The sequence below is a fragment of the Oncorhynchus gorbuscha genome, linkage group LG13 (assembly GCF_021184085.1).
Source record: "Oncorhynchus gorbuscha isolate QuinsamMale2020 ecotype Even-year linkage group LG13, OgorEven_v1.0, whole genome shotgun sequence".
Classification (NCBI taxonomy): Eukaryota; Metazoa; Chordata; class Actinopteri; order Salmoniformes; family Salmonidae; genus Oncorhynchus; species Oncorhynchus gorbuscha.
In genome coordinates, this window is record NC_060185.1 from 46,996,643 (window position 1) to 47,011,603 (window position 14,961).

The 14,961-nt window shown below is 44.0% G+C and overlaps 1 protein-coding gene across 2 annotated transcripts in view; it reads right to left on the reverse strand.

Annotated features, from left to right (window-relative positions):
• LOC123993033 (leucine-rich repeat and fibronectin type III domain-containing protein 1-like protein) overlaps positions 1 to 14,961 on the reverse strand; it is a 148,669-nt gene that overhangs the window by 14,588 nt on the left and 119,120 nt on the right. For both annotated transcript variants that reach the window (XM_046294773.1, XM_046294774.1), the window contains one exon: positions 2,169 to 3,542. In XM_046294773.1, the coding sequence (XP_046150729.1) occupies positions 2,169 to 3,542 (1,374 nt within the window). The remainder of the gene's footprint in view (positions 1 to 2,168; positions 3,543 to 14,961) is intronic.

The window sequence follows — 14,961 nt, forward strand, 5'->3', positions numbered from 1 at the left end:
CCCTACCACATGCTGTCTATAATGGCTTTAACATAGGATAGTTCTCATCCTCTCATGTAAGACTGTCTCCGAAGAGGCCATACAAAAATAAAGGCAATTAGGTAGGGATATCTGGAGTCAAAAGATGGACAGAGAGAGGGAACGAAAGGAGGAGAAAATAGAGAGTGCAGTCGACTTGATGTATGAAAGAAGAAAGAGACTGAGGAAAGCGTATACCGTCACAATCCTCTCCTGTTTTCAGCGCAATGTTAATGTGTCTGAGAGGATATTAGCTGTCCTCAGCCACTGCGTCCCTTCATTACCCACTCCCTCCATCTCTGACCTCCCAAATGCAATACAACCGTCAGTCCACACAGAGCTGGACTCATGTGTACCTAATTGATAAAAAAAAACGCATACCGATTACTTTGCAGTGCCATAAACCAAAGGCCTCCATGTGATTTTTTTGCATAATTAACAGCAAATTGCTTCTCCCACGTGTCTTTTTTGTCTTCATCCATCCCAAGGGAAAGGCCGGAAGTTAATTAGGTACTAACAGGGCTGCTTCAACGGAGAATCACGCCACAGTGCAATGTTGAAGAGGGCCGTGGTGTAATATAAAAATCGAATCAATAGATTAATTTCTGTCTTTTAACGAATCTCTCCGTCCGTCCATTATAGGCTTGTGGAATAATCCACTGTGTGAGTGCTGTGAAGTGCTTCAACAGAGAGGTGAATGGATCTGAGCTCGCTGGCTATTTTTGCCGTGGCGAAGGGAAAAATACCCTCCGCTTAAGACTTCTAATGTTGTACAGTACTCTCACTTCTAAATTTCTTTAATAACATTAGCTGGTGCTGCAACACTCATGGGGATGTTTCCTATAAAAAATAATGAGCCACTGAACAGCGAATTTTAGAAATCTTAAGAGGAGAATATTGCCCTAGGAGAAGAAAGGGGTTCGCAGCCGACTCTGGGGGAATTTAATGGCCGCCGATTTCTCTGGTTTTCACTTTGAGGAGAGAATTCTTTTTCTTCTGTTAATGTTCCACTTGATTCTTAGCAGAGACAAACAGAGGGCTGTAGTGACTGTGGGAGTGACCCCCCTTTCTTCTCTGTGTAAATCGGGATGTTTCAGGTGTTTTATGCTCTCTGCAACAGTCCCATGAGAACAGATTATTTTCATTCCTAAAGTTGGGGTGAAGAGTTCAACTCAACTGTGCCTCATTCAAAATCAGTTATCAAACACTGCCTTCTGGAACGGATTGCACCTCACTGGGGTAATGTGTTTACATCAGTTTAACTCTGCACTGGGATTCCTTTGGGTGCTATAGAAAATATTAAATATTTTCTCTCACTGAAGTTAATACCTCCATTGTCCACGGCTTACAAATAATCACAATCACTTAAAAGTCTGGACAGTATATTGTTATTTCTGATAGGAACAATACTGAATTACAAAAGCCAAACTCAACACTTTTCAAAACCCTTCCATGACACTTACGGCACGGGTGTGGCATTACAGTGAGGTGTTACAGTACGACTGAGGCATTACAGTAAGAGTGAGGCATTGCAACCTCCAGTCCATTGTGTCATTGAATGCTTGGCCTTTGATACTTGGGAGTCAACCCACTGAATAAAACATCTGAATCTGATATCAGAAAGGTCAATATTGAACTGCATCTCCATCTCAGTTCTATGGAAATGATTGATGGCAACAAGTTCTCTTCTTATAGGCCCTTCACTGCCAGACATATTATAGCTAATGGCTACTGCACAGTAATGCTATATAGGTTGGTGTGGCAATAGATGTCTGCACATTGAGTCATTCCAACACATTTTCTTCAGAACTTCTTTGTTGTTTTCCCTGTGGGCGTCATGTTCTAGTGTTTCTGCAGTTCGCTCAGTGACTTCTTTAGCGATGAGTTAAGTCCACGCATGTTGTCATCGGGCAATACATTCATTATCAACGTGATTCAGTGCCTCTCTAAACCAGGCTGTTAATGGGGATCAATTTCAAGACTCATGAACTGTCGAAAAACAACAAGAGACCCACAGTATGCAATGCCACACGTGAAGACCACCTTCCACACAAAGATACCAGTTGGCTTTATAAGGATAACATTAACCACCCCCCCATAGAGATCATCTTATATGATCTTTTTGTAAAAGCATGTGGTTCCCAGCTCACCTGTATATGAGGATGTCGTCGGAGGAGCTGTTGTACTGGATCTGGTACATACGGACCCCCGGAATGTGGTCCTGAGGGGGCCATCGGATGGTGACCGAGGTCGAGCTCAGCTCTGACACACTGACCCTCTGATGGTCGGTGCGGGCGTGGCCCCCGCTGGCGTTGGACTTGATGGAGGTGGGGATGTCAGAGGGGCCAGGCTCGGGCTCCAGCTTGGGGTCAAAGTGTGGAGAGGGGTTAACCACCAGCTCCACGGGAGCCGTTGCCTCGCCGGCGGCGTTGGATGCGATGCATGTGAACTTCCCAGAGTCCTTCACAGTGGTGGTGAGGATGTCCAACGAGCCATTCTCATAGCAGATGGTGCGGGACGTGTTCCCAATCAGCTTCCCCTCGGGGCTGACCCAATGCGTGGAAGGTTCCGGGTCGCCCACTGACTTACAGCGCAAGCTCACCTCCTGACCCTCCATCACAAACATCTTGGAGGTGTGCCGCGTGATCATGGGTGGCTCGCACACAAACTCCTCCTCGCGGATGGTCCAGAAATACTTGCCGGCGAGCTCTCGGGGGGAGGCGCATGTCTCCAGGTCGTCTTCCCTGGTCAGCCTCCTCAGCCAAACTAGCTCACAGTTACAGTGCAGCGGGTTCCCACCGAAGCTCAGCACCAGGGATGTGAGTGGAGAACCTTTCAGCTTAGCGTACACTGGGATCCTCAGGAACAGGGGATCTGGAGGGATTTTCTTCAGCTTGTTGGAGGTCATGTCTAGACGCGCCAGCTTGTGCAGGTTGGAGAAGATGCCCTCGGGGACCATCTCTATGAGGTTGTGGTCCAGACTGAGGGTGTTGACACTGGCCAGCAGGCCAATGGTCTCCCAGGGAATGTTCACCAGGTTGTTATAGGACAGGTCCAGGTCTTCTAGGGTCTCCAGGAAGTCCTGGAAGGCCCCCTCTGAGATGCTGTGCAGCTGGTTGTTGGCCAGGATCATGTGCCTGAGGTTGACCAGGCCCTGGAAATGGGTGTCGTCCAGCATGGTGAGCCGGTTGGCGTCCAGGTGCAGGGCGTGCAGGTCCTGCAGGTCGGCGAAGGCATACGGCTTGATCTGGCTAATGGTATTGCGCGACAGCGTCAGGTGGATGAGGCTGCTCATGTTAGCAAAGTCACGGTGACGAAGGGTGGTTATGAAGTTGTCCATGAGGCGCAGCTCGGCAGTCTGCCGGTCAATGTTTGGTGGCACGAAGAGCAGGCCTGTCTTGGCGCAGAGAACAGTATAGGAGGGCATGAGGTTCTGGCAGGTGCAGCGCTTGGGGCACAGCATGGTGGCGACGGGCGCAGCGAGGAGGGCCAGGCACAGGAACAGGTGCTCCATGGCTAGGCTCCTGGAAGACAAGGGGAAAGGCTGTTAGGATACAACAGCAATGAAAACAGCATTGAAAAAAAACCCAAATACAATGAAAACAACAACATTGTTGTCATTGTATTTGTTGTTTTGGGATGGATAGAAAGCTGTAAATATAACATATTTCTAAAATGAAATGCTTACATTTTTATCAGGGACCTGAAAACAGAGAATCTATTTAAATAAGGCAGATTTTTTTCAAGAATAGATACAGTTCATTACAAATGTTGTTGCATTACAGCCTTTATTAAAATTGATTATATTGTTCTCCTCAATCTACACACAATAGCCCATTATGGTGAACACTATCAGTCAAAAGTTTGGACACACCTTCTCATTCAAGGGTTTTTCTTTATTTTTACTATTTTATACATTTTAGAATAATAGCGAAGACATCAAAACAATTAAATAACACATATGGAGTCATGTAGTAACCAAAAAAGTGTTTAACAAAACAAAATATATTTTATATTTGCAATTCTTCAAAGTAGCCACCCTTTGCATTGATGACAGCTTTGCACACTTGTCACGTTCTGATCTTAGTTCTTTTGTTATGTCTTTGTTTTAGGTTGGTCAGGGCGTGAGTTGGGGTGGGTTGTTTATGTTCGTTTTTCTATGTTGTGTTTTGCGTTTGGCCTGGTATGTTTCAATCAGAGGCAGGTGACCTGCGCCAACTCCCTGTGCTTACTGTGGAGAGAGGTGGACCGGGCAGGCACCGTGTTATGCCGTGAGGCGCACGATGTCCCCGGTGCGCAGGCATAGTCCGGTGCTCCTCGTAATCAGCCGGGCTAGAGTGGGCATCGAGCCAGGTGCCATGAAGCCGGCTCAGTGCATCTGGTCTCCAGTGCGTCTCCTCAGGCCGGAGTACATGGTTCCAGCCGTACGCATGGTGTCCCCGGTTCGCCAGCACAGCCCAGTGCTGTCTATTCCACCTCGCCACACTGGCCTGGCTACGGGGAGTATCCAGCCAGGTAGGGTTGTGCAGGCTCGGTGCTTGAGACCTCCAGTGCGTCTCCACGGTCCGGTCTATCCGGTGCCTCCCCCATGCACCAGGCCTCCGGTGGCAGCCCCCCACACCAGGCTGTCTCTGTCTCCTCCCTACAGGTGCTCCCGCCTGTCCAGCGCTGCCAGAGTCTCCCGCCTGTCCTGAGCTGCCGGAGTCTCCTGCCTGTCCTGAGCTGCCGGAGTCTCCCGCCTGTCCTGAGCTGCCGGAGCCGCCCGCCAGTCAGGAGCTGCCAAAGCCGCCGCCCAGTCAGGAGCTGCCGGAGCCGCCGGCCAGTCCGGTGCTGCCGGAATCTCCCGTCCATTCGGGACCTGTTGCTAGTATTCCTAGTCCAAGGTCGGCGGCGAGGGTCGCCGCTCGAAAGGCGCCACGGAGGTGGGTTAAGAGGCGGGGAAAGACTATGGTAGAGTGGGGTCCACGTCCCGCGCCAGAACGGACAGACATCCACCCAGACCCTCTCCTATAGGTTCAGGATTTGCGGCCGGAGTGGTACTCTCACGTTCTGACCTTAGTTCTTTTGTTATGTCTTTGTTTTCGGGTTGGTCAGGGAGTTGGGGTGGGTTATCTATATTCGTTTTTCTATGTTGTGTTTTGCATTTGGCCTGGTATGGTTCTCAATCAGAGGCAGGTGTCTTTAGTTGTCTCTGATTGAGAATCATACTTAGGTAGCCTTTTCCCACCTGTGTTTGGTGGGTGATTCCTTTCTGTCTTTGTATGTCACCAGACAGGACTGTTTCGTTTCAGTGTTCTGTGTTTTAATAAATTCATCATGAACACGTACCACGCTGCGCATTTGTCCTCTGATCCTTGCTACTCCTCAGAAGAGGAGGAAGATGAACGTTACAACACTCTTGGCATTCTGTCAACCAGCTTCATGAGGTAGTCACCTGGAATGCATTTCAATTAAAACAGGTGTGCCTTGTTAAAAGTTCATTTGTGGAATTTATTTCCTTCTTAATGCGATTGAGCCAATCAGTTGTGTTGTGACAAGGTAGGGATAGTATACAGAAGATAGCCTTATTTGGCAAAAGACCAAGTCCATATTATGTCAAGAACAGCTCAAATAAGCAAAGAGAAACAACAGTCCATCATTACTTTAGCAAATGAAGGTCATTCAATCAAGAACTTTGGAAGTTTCTTCAAGTGCAGTTACATCAGCCATCAAGCGCTATGATGAAACTGGCTCTCATGAGGAACGACATAGGAAAGGAAGAACCAGAGTTACCATTAGAGTTAACTGCACCTCAGATTGCAGCCCAAATAAATGCTTCACAGAGTTCAAGTAACAGACACATCTCAACATCAACTGCTCAGAATCAGGCCTTCATGGTCGATTTTTTTTTACAAAAAAACACAATAAGAGAAAAAGACTTGCCTGGGCCAAGAAACACGAGCAATGGATATTAGACCTGGGAAAGTTGTCCTTTGGTCTGATGTGTCCACATTTGAGATTTTTGGTTCCAACCGCCATGTCTTTGTGAGACTAAAGGTAGCTGAATGGATGATCTCCGCATGTGTGGTTCCCATCGTGAAGCATGGAGGAGGAGGTGTGATGGTGTGTGGATGCTTGCTGGTGACACTATCAGTGATTTATTTAGAATTCAAGGCACACTTAACCAGCATGGCCACTACAGCATTCTGCAGTTATACACCATCCCATCTGGTTTACACTTAGTCCCACAATCATGTGTTTTTCAACAGGACAATGATCTAACACACTATTTGACCAAGGAGGAGAGTGATGGAGTGCTGCATCAGATGCCCTGGCCTCCACAATCACCCAACCTCAACCCAATTGAGATGGTTTGGGACGAGTTGGAGAATAGAGTGAAGGAAAAGCAGCCAACAATTGCTCAGCATATGTGGGAACTCCTTCACGACTGTTAGAAAAGCATTCCAGATGAAGCTGGTTGAGAGAATGCCAAGAGTGTGCGAAAAGTTGTCATCAAGGCAAAGGGTGTCTACTTTGAAGAATCTCAATTAAAACAAAATATTTGTATATGTTGAGCACTTTATGGTTACTACATGACTCCATATATGTTATTTTATAGTGTTGATGCCTTCACTATAATTCTACAATGTAGAATTATAAAAAATAAAAAGAAACCCTTGAATGAGTAGGTGTGTCCAACCTTTTGACTGGTACTGTATATTTAAACCCCCCGTAAATATCACAATTACCTAAGTAATCAGACCCTTTACTCAGTACTTCATTGAAGCACCTTTGGCAGCGATTACAGCCTCAAGCCTTCTTGGGTATGACGCTGCAAGCTTGGCACACCTGTGTTTGGGGAGTTTCTGACATTCTCTGCAGCACCTCTCAAGGTATTTCTGTTTTTCATTTTTAATACATTTGCAAAAAATTCAATAAACCTGTTTTCACTTTGTCATTATGGGGTATTGTGTGTAGATTGATGAGGAAAATGTATTTAATTTTAGAATAAGGATGTAACGTAACAAAATGTGGAAAAGGGTAAGGGTTCTGAATACTTTCCGAATGCACCGCACCTAAGTCCATTCCCAGACCTATTCCCTGAAGGTGTGCTTGGATACGAAAACATGCACGCTTTACTACAGTCTGGTCAGAATGTCATGATGTGAATTTGTTGCAGGTTCGCCAAGATCACGGGGATATCTGTGGAGGCTACAGAAAGAGAAGATATCAATGCTGCTCCCTTGACACCGCACTTCATTCTACCACACCCCACCACTTCAAACCATTATGACACCCCATCTGTCTATAACACACACTCAACTAGAATTTCACAAGGCAATCCTTTATGTAAATATTCAGAAATGCTCCAGAATAGCTCATGGATATCTGTTACGAGATCCTTTTGTTTATTGTTTGTGCACACCATTCCATTCTCATAACGTTTACATAGAAATGGCAGAACGTGATTATTTCCCACTGCCAGGGCACCCACTCTGAATATCAATGCTCTAACTGCAGGGATATGAAAGAGATGGACTTTCAAGCGGGGAAGAGGAGGTGGGAGAAGGTGGAGAAAACATGGATGTGTAGTTACGGCTCTCTGCCAGGTGGGGGAGATATCGAGCCACACAGGTGGTATATCAGTAGGGACTGAGAGAGGAGAGCTGCTCTCTGCTCTGCTAAGTAAGGCGAGCCAGATATCAGAGGCAGAGAAAAAGACAGTGCGGTGTCTCGGTGACACGCCCAGGCAGGGCTGAGCTCCCTGCTCTCCGTTATAGGGAGGATGAGAAGTAACAGCACCCCCGGAGAGAGAGCCATTACCTCTCGACAACTAACTAAGAAAAACGCAATGGGAAAAGGTACCGATGTCAATGCATGTAAGTGGTGGACTATTTCATGCAGGCGCATTAGCTATAGGGCTATCACTGGAGGCTCCTGAGGGGGCTAATAATAATGGATGGAATGGAGTCAATGGAGTGGTATCAACCACATGGAAACCACGTGTTTGATGTGTTTGATACCATTCCGTTGACTCCATTCCAGCCATTATTATGATCCGTCCTCCCTGCAGAAGCTTCAACTGAGATCTAGGTACTTGACTTAACAGTAAAGTATGATTGAGTCATGGCATTCACATCAATGAGTAGTCAAGTGCAATTCACATACAGTACCTACACAGCACTTTCTTCGGTGTTAAATCAACACTGAGCGTGTTAAATGTCTATACAGGTCCACACTTAAATGAACACACTGCTTAGTGTAAAGCCTTATTTGCATATTTCCCAGAGTGCCTTTTGAGTGAATAGTAGAGTTACCACCCATGACAATTTGTTAGTGACAGAGACATGGTTGTTGCATTCATCCTTTTTTCAATCACGTGGCCTTCACCAAGTGGGATCCTAAGCGAATACAGTAGGTTATCATTCAAATGAATTTTGTTAACACAATAGATAAAGCCTTATTTTGAGGGCCTAGTTTGTCATTATATGCAAAAATGGATTAGAAATATGCACGTGTGGCCAGGGAGGATCTGGCTGACTTCTTTACAATACAATACAATATCCTTTGTCCATTAGTTACAGTGAACAACAAAATGTGTCACTGAGTGTACAAAACATTAGGAACCCCAACCCTTCCTATTATTGAGTTGCACCCATTTTTGCCCTCAGAACAACCTCAATTCGTCGGGGGAACGGTGTAGAAAGCGTTCCACGGGGACGCCGGCCCATTATGACTCCATTGCCTCTCACCTTTGTGTTAAGTTGGCTGGATGTCCTTTGGGTGGTGGACCATTCTTGATACGCACGGGATACTGTTGAGAGTGAAAAGCCTAGCAGCGTTGCAGTTGTTGACACAAACCGGTGCGCCTGGCACCTACTACCATACCCCGTTCAAAGGCACTTCAATATTTTGTCTTGCCAATTCACTCTCTGAATGGCACACATAGAATGTATGCACACATGACTGTGGATAAAAGCGTCTGCTAAATGGCATATATTATTATTATTATTATTACACAATCCATGTCTCAATTGTCTTCACCTTAAAACTCCTTCTTTAACCTGTCTCCTCCCCTTCACTGATTGAAGTGAATTTTACGAGTGACATCAATAAGGGATCATATAGTAGCCGTCACCTGGATTCAACTGGTCAGTCGATGTCATGGTGTTTTGTGCACTCAGTGTATATTAAACCTCTTTTAGTAAGGTTCTTTAAACTCCTCCAAAGAACCACAACGTTTCTGTGTAGAAAAATATCACATTTTTTCTTAGAGTGTATAGACTTAATTTGTATACAAACATTCAAAACGTAGCCTACAGTGCGAAACTTGAAAGAACTTGTGGTTCTCACAGTCAAACGAAATGATACAATGTATCACAAGTGCTCGGTAATTCCAAAATAAAATATTTAGGGTCATATGACGATCTGCTCTGCTGTTCCTCCCCTTCACACCAGGGCTTCCCACTACCATGAGATGTATATATTTAATGTATTACATGAATGTGATTACAGCCCTTCTGAAAATACATTTCAATCGTGTTTTAATTAGGTTTTGTCCACCCTGCTCCGTGTATTCCATTTTAAATTGGCTCCCAGCGCAGCTTTACTTCCGGGCCATTATGATGGATCTGGCAGCTTCTTCTCTGTACATACCTAGCTGCAACCTGCATTCAGAATGACTGCCGGGATGGGAAGACTAAGGTACGAGACTACCTAAATCATCAAAACTGGATCAAAATTGTACCCATTCAGTAACGGGTACAATAAGTCTAACTAACAGATTGGATTCGTTTAGAAAAATGAACGTTATTTATATTTGAGTTACATACGATGCATTAATCTATCAATGTACATGCAAAAACTGAGACATTGAAACAAACAATGCTAAAATAAAAAAAATATCTACAATAGAGCATGCTGGGAAATATGATAGATGGGTGTGGTTTTGGTTTAACACTGAGGTTCTTTTACACCAATGAGTGATAATAGAACACCTGAATCAACACTAGAAATGTTGCATTGAAAAATCAACAGTAGGTAGGTAACACTGTCCAATTTGTTGTGTAGTCGATTCTGTCGCTGCATGCATCTACAGTAAGTGTCCTTAAAAAATGCACAAAGTAGCACAGCACGTGTAGTTTGTTAATAGTATATGGAATCCATCATTATTTAGTCTCTTGACGCTCTGGTTGGCTCTTATTGTAAGTACAAGTATTGTTTGTGGGAAAATAGCTTAACATGAGTGTTTTAATTTTTTCAAGGGATTTCAATAGTTTAATAATGTTGCTATTTGTGAATTACATAAGATGGCATCATTTTTTGTAAAACTGTATCAGCTCAGTACGTCTTGGCAGAGACAAGCAAAGATAGACGTGATTCTCATATGGTACAAATTGTTTCAATCCATTCTCCAGCACTGGAACACACAGGATTGAGCAGCCATCAATATTTTAGTGAAGGAATACTTGAGTGCTTGACAGAGGGAGCAGAGTGGGTAACCTCTTGCCCTGTTAGGCATTTAATAAGAGACTAATATGGTCAAGGGTAAATATACAGTATAGAATCTGTCAAATGGCTGTCTTACAATCACTGCATTTATGTAAGGAACAAGCTGTTCATGACATGTTTCTACTGCGTGTTTCTTGGGTAGCCGGTAGCTTAGGGTCATTGCAAATAAGAATTTCTTCTGACTTGCCTAGTTAAACAAAGGTTAAATAAAATAAAATTCACTATGTAAGGAAGGCTGGTAATACATGCTAACTGATAAAGATGCACGTGAAAAGGTGGTTAAAAGGGGAGGATGGGGTATGAATACAGAGTACAGCGACTCATCACCCGCAGCCATTGTTGTTAACAGTGGGATTTCCATTTCAATGAAAATAAGAAAGGCGAGATTGTCAGAACATGGAGTAGAGTGGTGGGTGGAAGATTGACAGTTAATAGAAGTGTTCTGACAATCTAACAGCCACAGCTGTTTAGAGGACATCCTGCTGTTCAAACGGGCTTCCTTTTTCATCAACACTAATCAACGCAATCTCAAAGAAGAGGAAGGGATGGTGTGTGTGTGTGTGTGTGTGTGTGTGTGTGTGTGTGTGTGTGTGTGTGTGTGTGTGTGTGTGTGTGTGTGTGTGTGTGTGTGTGTGTGTGTGTGTGTGTGTGTGTGTGTGTGTGTGTGTGTGTGTGTGTGTGTGCACAAATGAAAACTGAAGAGAGGAGCAGTAAGGTAGAGAGAATCTGAGTGAGTGAGAAAGAAAGAGAGAGCGGGATAAAGAGAGACAAAGAGACAGCTAAAAGGAGGCAGACAGCTAAAAGAGAGTGAGATGAAACGAGTGGAGCGAAAGCAGACACCTCCACCATCCACTCCACTTCTCAGCACAATATATCTTGTCTGAGGGTGTATTAGCCATCCACAGCCCTGCATCTTCCCTCCTCCAAAGAGAAAGGGAGAGATGGAGAGATCGCTCGTGCCACCCAATTCCCCCCCCCCCGACCTAAAAGCATCCCTCACCCAGTGCCTGATGGAAAAGAGGGCAAGCGGCCCACAAAAACAAAGGCAAAGCGCAATCCCTGGGCTCAGTGTGTGGGTACAATCACCTCTGTGATCAGCATTGTAAATATGAGTAAGTAGGGCAACTGCACTTGAACAACAAGGGCCTGCAGCCCGCGGTGTTCTCTCCCTGTCCCCCTGGGACACAGACTGCTGTCACGGGGGCTTACAGGAGCAACCGGAGCAGACAAGTCACTGAGCCTGGCTTAACCAACCAACGCTCTCACTGAATGCCTCTGCTTGCCTGCCTGGCTGGCATGCAAAGGGCGGGCGGGGTTCACGTCCATACACAACCCTCATGGCACACACACACATGCAAAGGGCGGGCGGGGTTCACGTCCATACACAACCCTCATGGCACACACACACACACACACACACACACACACACACACACACACACACACACACACACACACACACACACACACACACACACACACACACACACACACACACACACACACACACACACACACACACACACACACACACACACTCCTTCCATTAACCCCCTCCATTATGAGCCAGAACCTGTGACACAAATCAGCTGTGTTATCTGGACATCCTCAGCAGGAGAGTCATTTCCATGCTATCTCCTAACGACAGGGAAAGTGATCAAGAGGATCAAGCTGATTGGTCATTACTACAGTAGAGTTTGGCTGGGGAGGGTCATAAAGGTCCCCCCTCCATGACTTAATTACCTGGCTTCCTAGGGAAAGCTGGGGAGAGAAACTGTGACTAATTGCAGCCTGATGCCTTTAAAGAGGAGATGGGGAGGGTAATGTTCTTGCTGTGCTGGCAGGCCAATTGATTTTTATTGTAACAGGCGTTCTCCAAAGCTCCTGTTTTTTTTTTGTCCATGGAGATTTTATTAACCTATTATTAATTTTGACATGGTATTTATTGGTGATGCATTGCAGCTGCGATAGCCGTCGCCATGTATTTGTTAATCATTACTAAAGGTTTGAGCCACTCTTGCACAGTCATTTCCCCACGCTATGTGCCTTGAATGGAAGTCCACCTGGACCGAATGGAATGTCCTAGACATTTTATAATCATCACGTTCCATTGTGCGCCACCAACCTGTAATTGCTAAGTGCAAATTGAAAGCGAGATATTAATGAATGGAGAGCACACCTATTTTTTGTTGTTGATGGGGAAACATTTGCTTTTGTTGTTTTGTTTCTTCCTCCTTGCTGTTGGCCGTAAATGTAATTGCCCATTTTGATTTGCATAAGCATCCCTTCCGTGGGATTTTGCACGGCGGAGTAATTTCTGTTCCATTTCCTTTTGAAAACTTTTTCTGATGCGAACATGGTGGCACAGTGGTTGAACTCTCCCAAGGGGCTTGTTCAGTGGGACAGATGCTACATTACTGGAATCTATGTCATCTGCAAGCTCACCGGAGACTTCTTAAGAAACCTATTAAGTAAACAATGGTTATGCTGGAGGTTATAGTGGGTGTACCATGTACGTGGAAAACGCTTCTATTAACCATCTCCAATACACTTCAATACATTGGATAGTGGATAAGCCTGTATCTTACACATTTACTATAGTCAAAACATTTTCATTTAATAATTAAGACAACCATCCACCCACACACATACATACTGTACAATAGATCTATACGTCTTTACCATAAACACTAAGACATACATGTACATCCTGCATGGTAACATTGAACTTGAACTTTGAACACCTTCATGCAAACATGAATTGAACATACAAGGGTTGCAAAGCTACTGATAATTTACCAAAGTTACCGGAATCTTCTGCAATTTGGATGATTAACAGAAACTCTATGACATCTATGGTAACTTTTAAAGTTATACTTGAATAAAATAAAAACAAATGTATACACATATATCTCACATTTTTTATATATGTGCCCATATTGTCAGTGTTTCTCGTAGATAGACCATATGGTTCAAGAGAAAATAGCCTAATTAGTGGAAATCAACAATTACATAATTTTCAATTAACTCCGCAAGTCTTCCAATTACGTTTTTTTTCATAACTGCCACCAGTCTGATGCCAAAACATTGAAAACAAATACCTATTGACATAGTAAAATAAATAAAAGTGTGTAAAAAATATCTACACTGAGTTTACAAAACATTAGGAACATGAGACTGGCCAGCTGAATCCAGGTGAAAGCTTACTGATGGTACCTCTTGAAGCTAGGGGGCACTATTTTTATGTTTGGAAAAATAACGTTCCCAAAGTAAACAGCCTATTTCTCAGGACCAGATGCTAGAATATGCATATAATTGACAGCTAAGGATAGAAAACACACCAAAGTTTCCAAAACTGTAAAAAAATAGTCTGTGAGTATAACAGAACTGATATTGCAGGCAAAAGCCTGAGAAAAATCCAATCAGGAAGTGACTCTTATTTTGAAACCCCTGTCTTTCTATGCATCCCTATTGCCCATTGAAAGGGATATCAACCATATTCATTTTTTCTATGGCTTCCCTAAGGTGTCAACAGCCTTTAGACATAGTTTCAGGCTTTTATTTTGAAGAATGATTGTGAACGACCACATTGCGTAAGTGGACAGGTGGGGGCTCTCAGAGTGATTTGTGCGCAAAAGAGAGAGGCGGCCATTGTTACTCCCGGTCCTAGTGAAAAGCCAACTGTCCCGGTTGATATATTATCGAATAGATATTTGAAAAACACTTTGAGGATTGATTATAAAACACGTTTGACATGTTTCTGTGTACATTATGGATATAATTTGGAATTTTTGTCTGCGTTGTTGTGACCGTTCTTTCCGGTGGATTCCTGAGCATAACGCATCAAGCTAACGGAGGTATTTGGATATAAAAAATATCTTTATGGAACAAAAGGAACATTTGTCTAACTGGGAGTCTCGTGATGAAAACATCCGAAGATCATCAAAGGTAAACAATTAATTTGATTGCTTTTCTGATTTTCGTGAAAAAGTTACCTGATGCTAGGTGTACTTATTGTTTTGTTGTGCTATCGATAAACTTACACAAACGCTTGTATTGCTTTCGCTGTAAAGCATAATTTCAAAATCTGAGACGACAGGGTGATTAACAAAAGGCTAAGCTGTGTTTCGCTATATTTCACTTGTGATTTCATGAATATGAATATTTTCTAGTAATATTATTACATTTACATTTAAGTAATTTAGCAGACGCTCTTATCCAGAGCGACTTATTTGTGCTATGCTATTCAGCGTTGCTGATGACAAATATACCGGATCCGGGATGGGTGGTTCTAAGAGGTTGTTAACCTGTTGCGACGAGCAAACCCATATCCGGGAGCGTAATCATAGCCTCAAACGCATTAGCATAACGCAACGGACATAAATACCCCTATAAACTTTTCCTATTCATGAAAATCGCAAATGAAATAAATATATTCAAACACAAGCTTAG